This window comes from Tachypleus tridentatus, chromosome 4, assembly GCF_004210375.1.
Source record: "Tachypleus tridentatus isolate NWPU-2018 chromosome 4, ASM421037v1, whole genome shotgun sequence".
NCBI lineage: Eukaryota > Metazoa > Arthropoda > Merostomata > Xiphosura > Limulidae > Tachypleus > Tachypleus tridentatus.
Window position 1 is genome coordinate 106,961,763 of NC_134828.1, and position 20,099 is coordinate 106,981,861.

The 20,099-nt window shown below is 34.0% G+C and overlaps 1 protein-coding gene across 1 annotated transcript in view; it reads right to left on the reverse strand.

Annotated features, from left to right (window-relative positions):
- Positions 1-10,322: 10,322 nt before the first annotated feature.
- Positions 10,323-20,099, reverse strand: part of LOC143249853 (all trans-polyprenyl-diphosphate synthase PDSS1-like) — a 54,342-nt gene continuing 44,565 nt past the window's right edge. The window contains exons 6-10 of the mRNA XM_076500402.1: positions 19,936-20,067; positions 18,492-18,572; positions 14,671-14,784; positions 12,622-12,702; positions 10,323-11,479 (exon numbers count right to left, since the gene is read on the reverse strand). Coding sequence (XP_076356517.1) covers positions 11,339-11,479; positions 12,622-12,702; positions 14,671-14,784; positions 18,492-18,572; positions 19,936-20,067 — 549 coding nt within the window. The 3' untranslated portion in view covers positions 10,323-11,338. The remainder of the gene's footprint in view (positions 11,480-12,621; positions 12,703-14,670; positions 14,785-18,491; positions 18,573-19,935; positions 20,068-20,099) is intronic.

Below are 20,099 nucleotides of genomic sequence, written 5' to 3' on the forward strand. Positions count from 1 at the left end.
TTCTTTAAATCAGCTGTGCTGTTTAACATTTATCGTATAAAAACAATACGATAATTATAATGTAAAAATAATACTGGAATGATAATATTTTTTTGAAAATGTAATGTTCTAGGCATCTGCTTAACGGAAACTACTGTTATCACCACCACTAACAACAATAGAAGAAAATTCTTTTCTTGAAACTATTATTTGAGTAACTGCTAGGTGTTTGAAGTGAATTGGACCATATAAGAGCACATGCAATGTGATATGCTCTTCTGTAGAAGTTGAGCCATACAACCGTACATGTAATGTGACGTGCTCCTCTGTAGAAATATTTAGTGAATAAACTTCGTATATATTGATAAATAATTTAATCGATATTAAACTATTAAAGTACTCGTACATGATTGAGTTTTTACGATTTTGTTAGTAATCGAATTTTCGATTAATGATTCAGCACTGACAAGTTTGTTTGTTTTTGAATTTAGCGCAAAGCTACACTAGGGCTATCTGCGCTAGCCGTCCCCAAATTAGCAGTGCAAGACTAGAGGGAAGGTAGCTAGTCATCACCACCCACCGGTAATTGTTGGGCTACTCTTTTGTCAACGAAGAGTGGGATTGACCGTCACATTATAACGTCCACACGGCTGAAAGGGCGAGCATGTTTGGTGTAACGGGGATTCGAACCTTCGACCCTCAGATTACGAGCCGAGCGCCCTAAACACTTGGCCATACCGGGTCAGCACTGACAAAAACAAGAAGTACGCGAGTACGTGAGAAAATATGAAGACCAGGTTATGTATTCACGGAGTTACTTGCTTCCTCTGGAAAATAAAAAAAATATAATTCATTATTAATTCAATATATGCACGTGACTTATTTTTTATTTTACAATTACACACTACTTTGCCCCCACCTCCTCAGAAAAAAATACCTGCAGACGCTCTGCCTGTATTAACTGGTCTTGGCATTTTAATACGTTACAAATGGTCTACTTTACTCATGAGATTCGAAGCAGACCCAATTATCAAATTAGTATGACAGCTGGAACTATGAGAGTGACGTAATACTCAGATGTTTGAAAGAAGTTGAGTATACAGGTACAGAGACACGTGCTCTGCGCGAACAAGAATAGAAATAAATGTTGGTTCAACAACGAAGACACAAACGTTTCATTATTTAGTAAATCTTCTGAAAATGGTGTCGTACAGACACTAACACATGTACAGACTTTTTAAGGGAGGTCTCTGTTCTTAATAACTATTTGTTGTGTAATATTTTACGGTTGTATTTTATAAAATTATAAACATATTTTACACAAGTGTCGTTTTTAAACAATGAATTGAGTTTGATTTATTTATGAAAATCAGTTCTGAGGAACCCCCCCCTACAAAAGTTACTCCTGGTCCAACAAGCTCTTTTTTTTTTTATTTCGCGCAAAGTTACACTAGGGCTATCTGCGCTAGCCGTCCCTAATTTAGCAATGTAAGACTAGATGGAAGGCAGCTAGTCATCATCACCCACTCTTGGGTTACTCTTTTACCAACTAAGAGTGGGATTGACCGTGAAATTATAGCGCCTTCACGGCTTTAAAGGGCGAACATGTTTAGTGTGACGGGATTCAAACCTGCGACTCTCGGATTACGAGTCGAGTGCCTTAACTTCCTGACCGTGCCGAGCCTGCAAGTTCTTAATCCAGCTTATAATTTCTAATATTTCTGTGAGAAACTTTGCCACTGGAGTGAAAATAATCAACATTAGATAACCTAATAACATGTCCCTCGCTGGTACAGTGGCATTAGATAACCTAATAACATGTCCCTCGCTGGTACAGTGGCATTAGATAACCTAATAACATGTCCCTCGCTGGTACAGTGGCATTAGATAACCTAATAACATCTCCCTCGCTGGTACAGTAGTTGGTCTGCTGATTTCCATTGGTGGGCTCAGCAGATAGCCCGATGTGGTTTTGCAATAAGAAAACACACACACGCTAATAACATCTTCGGTGCAGTTATATTCCTTATCGAAACCTAAGTTTAACGTTACAGTGCTCGTATCATAAATATGACGAATTATAGCACGTGACTCGTTACTGCGGAACGCGTGAAACGTTTTGGGACCTCAGGTGTTTTGAGTACCTCAGACGTAAGAAATATCTTTCTCAAATTTTTGATAATTACTTTGTCTTCGAGCTATAGCACTGTACTCTTTCTTTAATTAATTAACTGTTTCTACATTTAAAATGTTTGTATTTATAGCTTGCTACACATCTCGTATTTAACATAATGATACTTGATATGTATTGACAATAATGTGAAACCAATGTGCAATACTGTTCGTATACACGTCTCGTTGTTCTTTTTCATCTTACATCCTGGACCCGGCATGACCAGGTGGGTTAAGGCGCTCAACTCGTAATCTGAGGGTCCAAGGTTCGATTCCCTGTCGCACCAAACATGTTCGTCCTTTCAGCCGTGTGGACGTTATAATGTTATGGTCAATCCCACTATTCGTTGGTAAAAGAGTAGCCTAAGAGTTGGCGGTGTGTGATGATGACTAGCTGCCTTCTCTCTAGTTTTACACTGCTAAATTAGGGACGGCTAGCGCAGATAGTCCTCGTGTAGCTTTGCGCGAAATTCAAAAACAAACAAACAAACATCTTACACCCGCTCAGATAGCCCAGTTGCTTTGCGCCATAAAGCGCCATTTTATATAAAAACAAGCCCAAGTTTTTTACAACGACATATTTATATGCAATAGCTAAAACTGAGGCGGGGCGTTTAAATGATTCGAAAAGCAACAAGTTAAATAAAGTTTACAAAAGCCCACGTTTCTCACTTGATAAGAGACGATGAGGCTTAAGTTTTAATGCTAGTTGATGATTTGTTTTTGTTTGTTTTTTTTAATTTCGCGCAAAGCTACTCGAGGGCTATCTGCGCTAACCGTTCTTAATTTAGCAGTGTAAGACTAGAGGGAAGGCAGCTAGTCATCACCACCCATCGCCAACTTTGGGCTACTCTTTACCAACGAATAGTGGGATTGATTGTAACATTACAACGCCCCACGGCTGAAAGGGCAAACATGTTTGGTGCGACCGGGATTCGAACCCACGACCCTCGAATTACGAGTTGAACGCCTTAACACACTTGGCCATGCCGGGCCGCTAGTTGATAAGAAACCATTTAAGAAGTTTCAGCTCAATTAATACGTTCTTAAAAAATAATTTTAATTATTGTACACTTAGGTATATTTGCTCAAAAAAAACATTTGGAACTTTAACAGTTCCGTACGTAATCTGAAAACGTGTAGTTTGGACTTCCTAGTGGATGACGTTGGTCAATCCTAGAGCTATGAAACAAGATTACTATTAAATGGCCAATAAAAGTTAGAGGTCAAAAGTTCATAGCCAGGTGTGACATAGTAGGAAGCGTATTTCTGTGGGCAGCACCCTTTACTCATTCCAACTTAGATTTGCCTAACTTTCCCTACCTAAGGTCGTCATTTTTCCACAGGTGTTTGAATATTAGAGAGGTGGCGAGATTTTGGCACCTTCAAGATTCGTGGTTCATGTCCTGTAGATGCAAAAATGCTCACCCTGCTTTAAGGCCGTGGGCTCTTTGTACAAAGGATGGTTAAATACCACTCTTTGATTGGATTTTGTTAACAGCGTTCATTTTCTCTAATTGGTTATTTGACATGAAAGAAAAGTTGTATACATATATAACTTTACTGTATAATTTTATTCGAAAACTTCAAAGTAAAGGAACTAAATAAGCCGATTATGGCGCAAAGGTTTTTATAACGACGTATCCACGATCAAGGATTGTGGCAATCCCAAAGACTTGCGAAATATTTTTCTTCTTAGCACAACGTTCATAGCTAGTAAATCTTTCTTCTTAGCACAACGTTCAGTAAATCTTCCTTCTAAAATGCATTACTGATAACTTCATTTGCAAACATTGAAATGTTAGATCTCTCTCTCTCTCTCTCGTGACTTGGGTGATCTTATGTACCCTGAAGGGTCAGGTACACTATCTCTTCCTCCTTCCTTCACTTTCATAGTCATACAGTATGAGTTGGTATGGCTACTGCTTTAGGGTCAGAGTAGTCTGAGTTTACTCTGTCCCTTTTCAGAACAATGTCCATGTGTTACTTTCGTACATTTGTCGATATGAATTTGTACTGTCAGTAGGAAGTCCAGTTTGATGGTGGCCTTTTGTTTTTTTCTCCCTTTTTGATATTATTTTATTTAGTTTTTATTTATTTATTTTTATGTTTAAAACGTATGTTGATCGGGGAGAGATGTTTAGGACCATCTTTACCATGTATGGTTCGCATAATAATTCATTTTTTATCCAGGTTTTATCAAATTACGTCGCTGTACTATGTAGGAGTCTATCTACTATCGTTGGTATGTTTGAATATTTGTGTATGAAATTAGATGATGTGGTTCTGGGAACTCTGTATGCTGTTATGAGTTGTGTGTTTTGTATTGTTTGCAGTTTGGCTTTTATAATCTTATTACTTACATTAATCCAAGCTGGAGCTGCATAGTAAACTGCTGGTCTAATATATGTTTTGTAAATTTTTAACACATTGTATATTGTCTGTTGATGCTCCACTGTTCTTGCCAGTTAGACTTCTAGCATAGTTGATTTTTCGCCAGACTATACTTTTAATTTCATTTAAATGGTTAATCCATGTTAATTTTGAGTCACAGGTTAGACCGAGAAATTTTGCCGATGTGGAAGTCTGAAGTAATGTTCCATTCATTTTTTCTATGCTTTGTCAGTTTGCTAAAATACAATTAGTTATGTTTTTACTGTATTTATTTTGATTCTATATTTTGGGCACTATTCACTTATTCTATTTAACTGTGGTTGTATGTTTGTGGCTGCTATTGTTGGTTTTGGGACACTTTTACAGACTGCCACATCATCAATAAACTGTGAAGAAAATCCATGATCCTTCAGTGGCATATTGTTCACATACATGATGAAGAGTATAGGACTAACCACCCCTCCTTGAAGGGCGCCAGCTTCTGGAGTAAAGTACTCAGAAAAGGTTCTCACATATTTGTTGTTTTCCAAAAAGTTAGATAACCAGAAAATAATTCCATGCGGTAGTCCCATTTCATTCATACGGAATCGTAAACCATTGTGCCATACAGTGTCGAATGCTTTCTCAACGTCAAGAAAGCAGGCGACAGTACATTTTTTTTTTTTGAAGTTATTATTTCTTCAGTTAGTCTTACTAAGTGATCACTTGTTTGTCTAAATTTCCTGAAGCATGTTAAGATGCTGGATTGATTTGATTTGTTTTGAATTTCACACAAAGCTACTCGAGGGCTATCTGTGCTAGCCGTACCTAATTTAGCAGTGTAAGACTAAAGGGAAGGCAGCTAGTCATCACCACCCACTGCCAACTCTTTTAACAACGACTGACCGTAACATTATAACGCTTCAACAACTGAAAGGGCGAGCATGTTTGGTGTTACGGGGATTCGAACCCGCGACCCTCAGATTACGAGTTGAGTGCCTTAACCATGTGGCCATGCTGGGCCCGATCTGTTGGATCAATTGTTTTTAAATATCCGTGTTTATACTGTTTAACTATATCTCATATTTAGGAAACACTACATACTGAAACCTACTCATAATAGGATCCAGGACAACGTCTCACCTTCGTGATCACTTCAAAACAACCAAACTTTTGATGTTACATTCCTTTTCATAAATACAGTTTTGAAAAAAAAATTGGCGTTAATTTAAAAAGGACAAGATGCATATTTTATGAAAAATTGTAACTATAAGACTTGATAATTAATAATAATGTAATAATTAAATGAAGTCAATCACCAAAATTTCTCTAATTTTTACAAATATTCAAGAAGTTTCAATTTTTCTTTACATGAATTGATTCATCATATTTTTTTTGTGTTCAGACAAAACTGTTTTCGTATCGGTATGACTTTTGTATTTTCGAATCATTTTTTGAAAATTTTAGTCTCTTGTAATGGACTGAAAATTTGTTTTATTAGAATAGAACCATTTCTTTCTAATGACATGCCATTTTATGCAACAAAGTGCCGAATTTTTTACAACAACGTGTAATTTCTCATCTTGAAAAATACAATCTATAATTACCAAATTACCTACCTAATTAGATTCTCACTTGGAAACAAACTTTCAAGATTCTTTAAAGAAGTAATAACAAACAAATAAAAATGTAAAATAAAGAAATATTTCTGTGACAAGAGTTTTCAAAATCTGGTTCGACTTTGTCCATCTCCTGCTCATAATAATTGATTTTTCCTATATTGTATTAACGATGTACGTTATGCTATAGTGCTTGTAAAAATATTTTTGTTCGTCAGGATTCTTATGAAATAGTAAAATGGAAACCTTGAATACCCAAACAGACATTAAAATAGCCATTTTTTTAAAGTTTATCTCGTGATAGTTCTGTTTTTTCTAAAGGAATAGAAAGAAATTATATTTAAAAATTTAGTAGCATTAAACTGCCACATTCTTCGCAATCTTTTAGGGTACCTTAACAGGGACCGGTTTCTAGTTGTTTATGTTAACCATCAATCGTAAGTAGGTTGTTTATGGTTAGACAAGACAGTTTGGTTGCTAGCTTTTATTTACACACTGTAAATAAATATAAAGAACTAGAAGTGTCATGTGCGTACCTGAAGGTAATCAAGATACTAAAGGGATATAATAATGTTGGAGGAAAAAAAAATTAATAGTTACAGAAATACTTTATTATAACTCTGACAATTTTTTTTTATTTATCTCATACAAAAATATTGTTCCAACCCAATATCTAACTTCAGAGCCAGATTGTTTTATTTATTTATTTGCAAACTGAAGAGTAGTTTAACGTATAACTTGAGATACAAATAGACGAATATGTATCATAACCAATAAAAAGATTATAAAAAAACACATCGGTCAACATAAAATATTCGTAGTTATTTTTCAAAATCTGGTACCATGCATGTCCCAGAACATTTAACATTTGACCCGTGAAATCCTTTATCAACTTAACTGATAAAGTGTTTAGTGTTACATTATGTTTCAAGACATGCATTTGCTCAGATTCTTTAAAGAAATATATATATTAGGTAAATAATGGATAAACAAATTCAGAACGACATTTAATTAAAATACATTTTTAACGCAAGAAAAAAGAAGAAAATATACATTACATGAACAACGTCAATATACATCATCAGCCTACCAGTTGAATTTTCTGTCAGTGGAATGCTTGGAAATATATCAATACGTCAGTGTTCAACCAAAGATTTTAACATCTGATGCTCATTGTATGGAACATGAAAGATAACATTTCGTTGATAGTTACACCAGACAGTGGTTGAACTAATACTTGAACAATAACCATCTTTTTTTGTTCTCAACACCTGCTTGTAGAATATTTCACTTTATTTTTTATTCCTGAAAGCCTCGCGCATATGGAACAAATTATACTTCTATTCTGAGTTATTAAAACAAAAGAAAGATTAAACAGCAGGCAGAAGACCAGACTGGTGACGATGAGGCAAAATGATCGATCGAATAGTGTACCTTGTCATAGTCTGTCGGGCCCCCAAGCAGAGAAAGATCGAATAGCGTATCTTGTCATAATCTGTCGGGCCCCCAAGCAGAGAAAGATCGAATAGTGTACCTTGTCATAGTCTGTCGGGCCCCCAAGCAGAGAAAGATCGAATAGTGTACCTTGTCATAGTCTGTCGGGCCCCCAAGCAGAGAAATTTGGTGGAACTTTACTCCTGCTATTTCTTCTAGCTAAGAAAATTTCAAATAAACCATCAAGACATATTTTTGTGCCTCATCTCATGTGTAGTCTCCCAATTCATAGCGTCTAAAATAATATTGAATATTAATGTAAAACAGTGCTCATTTTAAGTTTAAAAAATTACAATCATACCTTTAGAAAAATAATCCTAATGCTCACTTAAGATAAAAGAAACGGTTAACCACGAATAAACCATGTCAGTCAAACATTTGTTAACACTAATAGTACGGATGATTGGTAATTGCAATTCCATAATTATTTTTAGTGGAAAATCGTCAGTCATTTTTTTAAAAAAAAATCCTTTAATTGTAATAATTTTCTTATTTCATATAAAATAGATGTTTGTATGAGTTTCTATACATATTTTTATATTAATATAAAGTCTACCTTCGTCTGAATATCTTACGTTATTTACAAATGCAATACGTGATCGTATATTTATTAAGAGTCACTATTTTAAAAATACGTCCCTTATTCCCTATATCCAATCTGAAGAATTAATCTAACAAAGTTTCAAGTCTATTTTAATATATTCTCAAATAAGATGAAAACGCGATACGAAAAAATAAGTAGAAAACAAAACAAAGTGATTAAGAAAACATTTCAAATTACAGCAAAACTAACTTGTCAGCTAATTTATCAAGTAACATAAAGTCGAAGACAATTAATTTAATAATTTGTTTGTAATAAATCGTGTGTAGTATGGATTTATAGTTTTGTAACCAATGCGTGGTTAATAAAATATTGTCACACACATTTATTTAATAGGTTTAATTTTTCTCAATACGCGAGTAAATAGACAATATATGCAAACAATACGCTAAGTTCACAAAATTTAAAACACCCCAGTAAGATACTTAAAACTATTGATGATTCTCTCTTAAAGAGAAGCCTACAAAATATACCCAGCTTCTTTGACTCAAGTACAACCGCCCTAAAATTACTTTTTAACTAGAGTTTTCACGAAAAATAAGTTTTAAAGATGAGTTTGTGTGTAAAACTACAACCAAGTACTTAGCTCAATAAATGTTGGTTATTATGTATATTTACAATATTTATTTTACAACAATTTACGCCTCCTACAATTAGTAATAGTAATGTTTCTGCTTTTACCATCAAAATCGGTTTGGTTACTTTTAAAATAATACAATATCAGCGTAATTCATTATGTAAAAGTAGTTTTTTTAAAAATTGAAACTGGAGACAAAAAGCCTATTAAAACGATTAAAACAAGTGCATACTTTAAAAGATAGCACCTAATTTATTTTATTAATGTGATTAAAGGATGTCTTTTTCTAGATGTCGCTAGTATCTCACATTACATATTTGATTTAACCCGCGATTCAACGGTAACTTAAAATTGATATTCTATTAATGAAAAAAAATAATTTGTCCGCGTTAAACCATTTTCTTGTGTGCGCCAGATAAAACGATTTAGTTTGGTAAAACTTGCATTTGTTGTTGCATTTCAATGCAAGTCACATGTGGTATCTTTTATGACATTGTTCTCAATTTTAACACATTTTGAATTACATGTACAAAAGAAAAAAATAAGACTGCTAAAAGCTAAACCCTTCTTGGATGAAGAAATTCCAACATTAGACTACCAAGTTAAATTCCTTAAGCTTGTTTCGCATTTAACCACAGTGAGTTAATTACCACAATATGGTAAATTTTAAAAATAACTTTACCGAGAAGATTCGTAACTGTGTGCCTTATAGCGGGTATTATTTTGGTTAATTCGTACGTATGTGTAATCATACGTTATGAATTATGCTCTAAATAGAAGCTTAATTATGTCTATAATAGAGGCTTAATTATATCTAGAATAGAAGCTGAGTTATGAAATGATAATTTGACATGGGTTCTTCTGCTTAAACTTAAACGCATCTCTTCCATGTTTTTTATTATTTATATGCAATATTCTTTGTGATTTATTTAATAATTCATAGTGTGTACGTAAGTTTACATACTTCTAGGTTATTTTATGGATTTGTAACAAAAATTATTAATACTGGAGAAAGATTAAAAGATTTGATTATGATAAAACTACAATATCGAAGCTCAGGATTGGATTAAGGGAGGGAGGGGAGAGTAAATGTGTGGGAATGTATCGGTTCTCCAGGGTTGAAGAAGCTGTTGACTAAAAGAATCAAAGTAAATTAATCTAAGAATGGATAAGTCATTAAACAAGAATAGTTTGCGCCTTTCTTCACTATGACAAAAGCAATCCTAGTCGTTTCATATAAGCCCATTATTTTATAACTTTTCATTAACATGTTATTACAGGTTAACTTTCCATGAATATTTGGTTAGTCATTTAACAACAAATTCATTGTAATTACTTTATATTTATTATAAATATCACAATTAGTATTTTGTACATTATCTGGTTATCATGTGCATTTGTGTATTGCTTAAACTGTGGTTAAATATACTACTGAATTGTACTTGACTTATTAATGAAGTTTTACGGGGACCTCAAGTCTTTAATCTGGCCTTGCCTAAGCCCCAACATGGAAAAATAAAGAGCGGTTTTGGTATTTCAATTCTATTAAGATTTTCAAAGTGGAATATATTTTTTTGAAATCAAGAGATTAGACCATGTTCTATGTGAAAGTTTAAAAACATGCCGATTACTTGATCTATAAATGTGAAAGTCAATCCTATATCTAACCCTGTAGATAATGTTAAAATTAATAATTTTTTAATTCAAAACATTTCAAAGTAAATCGAGAATATGCTACACATAATGCATAATAGTTCTGCTACATATATACTGGTCGGTGCTTAAACAGTTGTATGTCCGAATTTAGTACACACACCTATTTGAGTAAATGTTATGTATAGCATAGAGTTAAGGTTATTTGTGATTAGGTCACGATGCATTTAGAAAACAATGAAACTCCCCCGTATCAGGAATAATAGTACACCTTTAACTAATATGAAGAAGTTAACACCTTTATTAAGTTATTTTCTAAAGTCCCTTATAAATGCAAGGTCCTACTTTTAGTGTATTTTTTTTTTATTGAACCCCACTTCGATCCCCTATTCCTTTCCCCCACTTTCATTAGCGTGTCCTAAACTGTGATATTATATCTGTAGAAACACATTCCATTAAATTTGTATAATCTATCACAATTATACAACAAAATGAAACTATCCAACTTATGTACGTTTCGAATGTGAAGTGCTCTAGTAAGTTTAGCTTACACAACTTCAAGTCATGTAAAGTATATATGGAAATTTTCTGATGTAGGGCCTCACAGTTAATAGGCGACTCACACATGAAAATATGTGAAAGTTTGTTAACATGTTGGTAGTTATTTGATGCCAGCACCTTATATTTTTAAATTTTTTTCCACAGTTTCCGTGAACCACTTAACGAGTTTTCTAATCGTCCTTTACGTGTATTAAAGCTGTTAAGTTTTTTACCTCGTTTTGTGGAGGTTAGTAAATCACTCATTCTTAATCTTATAACCTAAAAGCACTTTTTCAGTATCCATTCATCTTGATAAAACTCTAAGAACACTCATTTCTTTCTGTTCAATACTTTGTTCATGATTGTCACCAGAGCCTGCTTCTCGGGTGATTCCCGCCAACTGTCAATGTGACGTAAGGCTTCGTTGCAGTGCTTTTGTGCCAAGAGTTTCGTCTGTTCAAGGCCCTCGCTCTAAAAGAAACCATAAAGTATTGAAAATGTTAAATATTTACATATCTACATGTAGATATGTAAATAAATAAACCAAATATGATTCTCGCTTAATGAAGTAAATTAGGCATACATAAGAAATGTAAACAAATCCAAAAACTGCAAGTCACAGGATCTATTTCAAACTATCTGGCTACTGTAACACATTTATAAATATTGTCGTATACAATTAATTAATAAAACATTTTCTGATAAACTGGTTTGTTATTCACACTGAAATTGCTTTTTAAGAATTAATTAAATTTTCCATAATTTGGATTGATCAATAGAATTTTCTAGGGTTTCACAGTCTCTTCCTACAGCATATATTCTCTTAGTATGTAAGGAACAACGGATTACTCTAGAGACAGGATGGATAGGTGGAAATGGGTTATACTGGTTAAAACCAAAAAGGCCCTTTTGACTTAGATACAAATAAAAATCAAAAATTGGATTTCTCATCGAGAATATATACGTTTGCAACTGTATCACTACGACAAAAGTGATTTTATTCATTTCAAATCTGTTATTTTCTAACTTTTATTAACGTTATTACATCTTATTCTTTCATGAATAGTTGGTCAGCAGCCTTAAAAATCTTATTATAAGTACCGAAATTATTTGTGTGTATTGATCAAACTGTGGTTAATAAATAGTATTGAACTGTATTTGACTTAGTTAAGAATGCAAGTTCTGAGAGCCTCCTTGCAAAATTTACATCAGATCCTAAGTCTAAACGACTCTGTAGATATGTTAAACCACTTATTATATAGATAGCATTTATCAAGGGATTCTTAACACTGATGAAGGTTGGTCTCTTTATTGAAGTCTTCCTGTCTTCTAATGTTACTCACTGTTACCAAGATTAATGATGCTAATGATGTTTTAGGTTACATGCTAAATCAAGCTGTTGGAATACTTGATTCTGACTATGTTTCAGGCTAAGTGCTGAAACTTTCTCTTGGAATGAATAATACTAATGGCATTTCAGGTTACATGCTAAATCCATGTTGTTGGAAACACTTGATACTAACGACGTTTAAGAAACATGCCAACATTTCCAGAGAGTTGCTGACTACAAAACAGTTATTATAAGTGCTTCATTACTTAAAATTGATGAATACCTTCATTACTGCTTCATAGGCCTGTTCAACGTCTCCAGGATGTGAAAACCTTCTCATTATCAATGTATTCAGTTCTGGAAACTAGAAAATAAAAGGAATTAATGAAGAACTACAAACACACATCAAAAGAAATGTAAGATAATTCTGTTTGTATTTGGTGTTTTAAAAAAATGTACTGTCAGTAGAAATGTCTGTAGAGAGCCTGGGAACAACCATCTTGCTTGCATCTTTATCTGGTGAGTATATTTTTTTTGTAAATTACTAGAGTTGATGACAGATGACCCTCAGTGAGGCCATTCAAAAGAATTTCACTGTATGCAACAACCTACAAGTTTTGAATTTTAAAAGACATTGAAACTACCATAATCGATAATTGTATAACATTCAGTCCACCTAGAAAATTTCTCATGTTAAAGTTGTTTAAAGGAAATAATAAAAGTAAAAATACTCAGTATATATATATGCATCAGATATATATTTCTTTATGAGAACCAGTTCATTCTGTACTTTAGGAAGCTTCCCACTGGCACAGTGGCATGTTTGCAGACTCACTCTGTTAGCAACCAGGTTTCGATTCCCATGGTGAGTAGAACATGGATAGCACATTATGTAGCTTTGTGCTTCATAACAAACAAACTTTAGGAATTTATTATGCACAAGTAAAGTTTTTCTCATCTTTAAGAATACGTGATCTAATGGGTCATTTTATGTTAAATCTCTTCTAACATTTTCAAATACTTTCAACATAATATATAGCACACACTTTAAAGTATCTACATTATGTTCTTACAAAAAATTAAACAGATAAAACATAAGTTAACATCATTATTGTTTGTTTGTTTTTGAATTTTGAGCAAAGCTACACAAGGGCTATCTGCACTAGCCATCCCTAATTTAGCAGTGCAAGACCAGAGAGAAGGCAGCTAGTCATTACCACTCTCGATCAACTCTTGGGCTACTCTTTTACCAATGAAGAGCTGGATTGATCATCACATTACAACATCGCCATGGCTGAAAGGGCAAGCATGTTTGGTGTGACGGAGATTGGAACCTGCGACCCTCAGATTACGAGTCAAGTGCCTTAACCTACTTGGCCATGTTGGGCCTAACATTATTATTATTTTATTTAATAAATCTTAATAAATGTTGATCTTCAGGTATACTCCAGTAACATTAAGTTTTCTCCAAAGTAGATATCAATTTATATCAGAACTGACTACAGTTTTGTTAGTGCAAGTCTTATTTTGAACTCAACAGCATTAAAGTATAGATATTACCACTTTCAGATTTAGAGAAATTTAAAATTCTAATGTCTCTTTGTGTACTGTGCAGATAAACAGAACATTAGATATTTTAACCCATCTGTAGAAGACTGCTCTAGTTATATGATGTCTTTGTGATTATTTGTATATCTGGATAGGTTGACATTGTTTTAAATTATAAATAACTGCAGCTGTAATTAGATCTCAAATTGGTCAAGAAATGGGTTATGAGCTAAAAGTTGGTACTTCATAAAAATATCAGAGCCATTCTGTAAACCACTGTCACGGCTAATAACAAAAATAACGTGTTCTTAATTTCGTGCAAAATTACAAGAGGGCTATCTGTGCTAGCCATTCATAATATAGACTAAAGGGAAAGCAGCTAGTCATAACCACCCACCACCGACTATTGGGCTATTCTTTTACCAATGAATAGTGGGAGTGACTGTCACATTATAATGACCCCATGGCTAAAAGAGTGAGCATGTATAGTGTGATAGTGATTTGTACCCTGACCCTCAGATTGCGAGTCGAACTCCCTAACTACGTGGCCATGCTGGGTCATACAAAAATATAAATACACGGAAAAAAGTAGTTATTCATATATTTTCCAGAAATGAGAATCAAAATTCTGGAGGTCTGAATACAAGTGCTGGAACTTTGAGAAAAATTAAATGTGGAGGAATTTGGATAGGCTTGGTTTTATCTACAATTAATTTACAATAACAATACCAGTTTGTCATATTCAACATCATTATATTTTATTTACAATGAAAGTTTTTCTTACCTTTTCGCAGGCAAAAAGAACTGGTGATGTTGCCAAACCCAGCTTTAGATCAGCTGCAGCAGGTTTTCCCATTTCGTCCTGACTTGACACAAAGTCCAACAAATCATCAACCAACTAAAAGTTAAAAAAAAAAAAAGTTTCTCAAAATCCAAAAAATTGTCAAGCAGCTAAATGTTAAGGACTTTTCGAAGAGTCCACCAAATCGTGAACTTTCTGAAATTGAAAATAGTTTGCACGTTCCAATAACTGATTAATCTGTCTTTGTATTTAGCATTTATGGCAAAGCTACAAAGGCTGTCTACCATTGTCCTTAATTTTGAGTAACTGGTTAGCAGAAACTTACCATCCACTATGTACGCTAATGGATTGATTGACAATTTTATAATGCACTCACAGCTTAATGTGTGTTCTCCACTGGGACAGCAGCAAATCTACGGATTTACAACTCTAAAATCAGGGGTTTGATTCCCACTCGGTGGACACAGCAGATAGCTCAATGTGGCTTTGTTATAAGAAAAATACACTAAAACAACTTAATGTGAAGGAAATATTTCATGGTGTAATATCGCACAAATTATAACCAAGCTTGCCAGCTGTGGTTTTCAGAGCATTACGTTCAAGATGGAAGTGGGCACAAAGTTCAACAAATCGTCAACAAGCTAGAAGTTTTTCTATTTAGAGAAAAACTTCACAATGGGCTATTTGTGTTGTGCCTGCTTCTAGGATCTAAATCGAATTTTAATGCCATAAGCCATCAGGCTTACAGAGGAGGGACATCACATAAATGTATATATATTTTGCAAGCAACAAACTCCATTTACTAAATAATGAATAGTTTTGTATCATTTGGCAAAGCTATTCTACCACTTTCAAGAGTACTTTTTTTTTTTATTGTTGTTCAGTACAAAGCCACACAATGGACAATATGTACTGTATCCACCAGGGATATCAAAACATTATGTCTAACATGATAAGGCCTCAGACATAACAATGAGCCACCATGGGGTTATCACTAATTAATGTCTGTCTTAACAGTACTTAATGAAATAATTGTTTGTTTGTTTGAAATTAAGCGCAAAGCTACACAATGGGCTATCTATGCTCTGCCCCCATGGGTATCGAAACCCAGTTTCTGTCAGTGTGAATCTGCAGATATACTACTGTGCCACTGAGGGGCTAATGAAATCAACAAACCAGTTTTTGTGATTAACGTCTAATTTGACTCTATCTAAGAAACAAAACCAGACTACTAACAAAAGCTAGTTTAATATTATTTATTGAAAACAAATACTCTAATATTTGTTTATTTTTGAATTTATGCAAAATGATACACTAGAGCTGTCTGCATCAGCCTTTACTTTAGAAATGATAAAGTAGAGGGAAAGTAGCTAGTCAACACCACCCACTGCCAACTCTTAGGTTACTTTTCTACGAACACATAGTGGGATTGACCATCACATTATAATGCTCCCATGGCTGAAAGGGCGAGCATGTTTGGTATAACTGGATTTGAACCCGTGACCCTCAGATTATGAGTCGAGTGCCTTAACCACCTGGCCATGCTGGGCCTTAGCATGTTTGTTGATGGGATGTGATGGAAACGATATATATTGGTAAACTATATATAAGGAAAGTACAACCCCCTTCTATTATTATGTCTATTTTAATTAAATGTTTCTCTACATTACATGGTTCACTAAAATGTAGGGTTTGTAAAAGTCAAGATCTCCCACATGCATCAGTTATAAGGAAGGACCTCGCGTACCTTTCAATGAATGATAGCTACTGGATGTAGGAATGACCAAAGCACTTCAACTCTCCTGTTCATTACTTCAATCCAATATGTGTAATCTGATAATGAAATAGAAGATGGCTGTATTCATGTCAGTTTGTAATAATCTTCCCTATGCCTGAACAATTCACCCATGTTTTGAATAAGAGATATCCTGAGAGCTTCGCACTCTTGGGCTGAAATCCATAAGGTGCGTATTACAGCCACGAATGTTTGGTTTCTGCTCTGATGTGTCGAAAATAATAAAAATTTTATCATAAAGGGAATGAATATCTCTTTTGATTCTCTGGTCTGCACGAGTGCAACAGCCACCTACAAACACTTTAGATATAACTACGTTGTTCTAATCATGAAAGTATAGAGGAGACAGTATGTGGTATCATGATGTAGTCCAGTTTAAACTAGTTTGGACTTGTTGCACTGGCAATGGTTAAGTAAAATATGAGTATTTATTGAATTTTGCAAAAAAAACTAGTCGAAAATATCCACTGACTATCTTTGAGCTATTCTAATCAAATAAGGGGATTGACCATCACAATATAATGCTCTTACAGCTAAAATGGTGAACATGTTTGATGACGAGATTGGAAACTGCAATCCTCAGATTATGAGCCAATCACCTTCACCACCAGGCCATACAGGCCCAGTTACAAGTGTCTCATTGCATTTTGGTGGAATTATATGGGGACAGTTTATATCTCTTACCACAATTGGTTTGAGACACAACTTCAAGTATGTGTCTGGTAGGTCTAGATCTCCAATCATGATCTATCAAAACCACTCCGTGACGTTTCAAAATACCGCCGAAAGAACAGAAAAGGGAGAACCAAAGATGTCACTATACTTGGATGTACTTTGTAAGAAGGGTAGCAGTTTATTCCAGTAAAGGTGTATTTATAATTAGTTTCATGCACAAATTAGCATCAGAGTCCAAGCTCAATTGATGCCATAGGTGGTGGTTCTGCTTTTTAAAGAAAACAGGGCTTCAGTAACGAAACACGAGTCCTCCCTTTTCAAAGTGTGTTATTCCAAAATGTTTGCCAGTATGTGTGTTTGCATATATATTCTCCAACAAGTCAGCGGCAAATTAACAGACTAGTGATGCTAAGAATCTGGATTCGATCTGACGAGGTTGACAGAGTGCAGATAGTCCATTGTTTGGTTCAACATATTTTCTTTGGGCCTAAATGCCACTAATACCCAAATTTCTGAATATTACTGTATTATAGTGCAGGAACTAACTCTGTAACTTTAAACTGGTAGGCCAAGAAGAAGGCAGACAGTCAATGATATCTACCACCAATTCTTGGACTACTCTAAAGAAGCAATGATATTTAACATATAGCCTTGAAATAAGAAACACGTTTTGTGGCAACAGAAAGTGAACCATGGACCTCTTGATATGTAGTCTGTCATGCTGATTACTAAGTAACGCATGACCCGAAGCTTATAGCTTCAGGATTTTTTTTTTGTCTCTGGAATATAAGAAATATTATTGTAAAGAGCTAACAATAAGTTTGTGTTAATTTATTCTAGTCGTTTTGTATTTATTCAGTGACCAATCATCCATAAATATTTAATGTAACATATGTCAATGAAAAAACAGAAAGTTTCAAATTTTTAAGTTACATCAGCAATCAGGCAGGTCAGAGTAATTTTGCACTGAAAAAATATTACATATACAAATTTATAAGTAATTTCACTTTTTTTTCAAGATTGGCACACCTTGGTGCTTAAGGAGCTTGACTCACCTCCTGCAGTTCGCAAGTTCAAATCCCATCACTGAAGATGCTTGTCTTTTTAGTCACGCAGAAGTTATAATGACATGATAAATCCCACTTTTCTTTGCCAAAAGAGTAGTCCAGTAGTTGCCTGTGAGTTGTATTGAGCATGCATGCTCTCCTTATCAATCACTTCTTAATTAAGGAAGACTAACATAAATAACGTTTGAGAGGCTTCACTTGAAATTCAACAAATAAAGTTTTTATTTATAATTTACTATTCCTGTCCATATTGTAAGCTATCTTACCTGAAATGCAATACCAAGATTTCTGCCATATTGAAATGCTCCTTCAAGCAGAGTTTTATCAGCTCCACCTAGGTAGGCTACCTGTTAGATATGTCAATATTTAAAATGTGGTTCTTAAAAGTTAAAAAAACAACATAAAATATTATTATTTTATATTTATAATATAAAATAGAAACATCATATGACCTGTGAAACATCAATTTCAAAATGCAGTTTTAACACATTCCATACCATCACAACTATTAATGAGCTGTGGTGGATAAGCAATTTGTTGATTTACATATTCAAAATTGTTTTAACATATCCTGCTCAACTTGTTTGATCCTTTAATGCAGAGCATTTACTTTAACAATTTGTATCTAAATAACGAAAACATTACATATAAAGTGAAAAAAAATGGACATTTTCAACAATTCTGAGTTAGGTTCAAGTGACCTATGTAACAAATTATTTATTGGTGATTGTGAAAATGGAACTGTTTGTATTACACGAGCTTCATAAAAAAAAAAGACTCAAAAACTGAATTTGTTATTAGTAATTAACAATTAGCTCAGTTTTAAACGAATATATCTAACTGTTGGGCATCAACTTTACTAAACCAATTTATCCATTGTTGGTGGTAAGAGTAGTTACTAAACCAATTTATCCATTGTTGGTGGTAAGAGTAGTTACTAAACCAATTTATCCATTGTTGGGGGTAAGAGTAGTTATAAACCAATTTATCCATTGTTGGTGGTAAGAGTAGTTACTAAACCAATTTATCCATTGTTGGGGGTAAGAGTAGTTACTAAACCAATTTATCCATTCTTGGGGGGTAAGAGTAGTTATAAACCAATTTATCCATTGTTGGGGTAAGAGTAGTTATAAACCAATCTATCCATTGTTGGTGGTAAGAGTAGTTATAAACCAATTTATCCATTGTTGGTGGTAAGAGTAGTTACTAAACCAATTTATCCATTGTTGGGGGTAAGAGTAGTTACTAAACCAATTTATCCATTGTTGGGGGTAAGAGTAGTTACTAAACCAATTTATCCATTGTTGGGGGTAAGAGTAGTTACTAAACCAATTTATCCATTGTTGGGGGTAAGAGTAGTTACTAAACCAATTTATCCATTGTTGGGGGTAAGAGTAGTTACTAAACCAATTTATCCATTCTTGGGGGTAAGAGTAGTTATAAACCAATTTATCCATTGTTGGTGGTAAGAGTAGTTACTAAAAAAATTTATCCATTGTTGGTGGTAAGAGTAGTTACTAAACCAATTTATCCATTCTTGGGGGTAAGAGTAGTTACTAAACCAATTTATCCATTCTTGGGGGTAAGAGTAGTTACTAAACCAATTTATCCATTCTTGGGGGTAAGAGTAGTTACTAAACCAATTTATCCATTGTTGGTGGTAAGAGCAGTTACTAAACCAATTTATCCATTGTTGGTGGTAAAACTTACAGCTTTACAAGTGTAAGCCATAAGGCTGGCAGTTTTCATAAATGTTTTTTGGAGATAGTGGGAAAATCTTTCTCCTGCATCTTCTTTGGATCCTAATTGCATCAGTTCTCCTTGTACGAGGTCCAGTAACACCTGTAAAATGATATTAGTTTGAAACAAAGGTT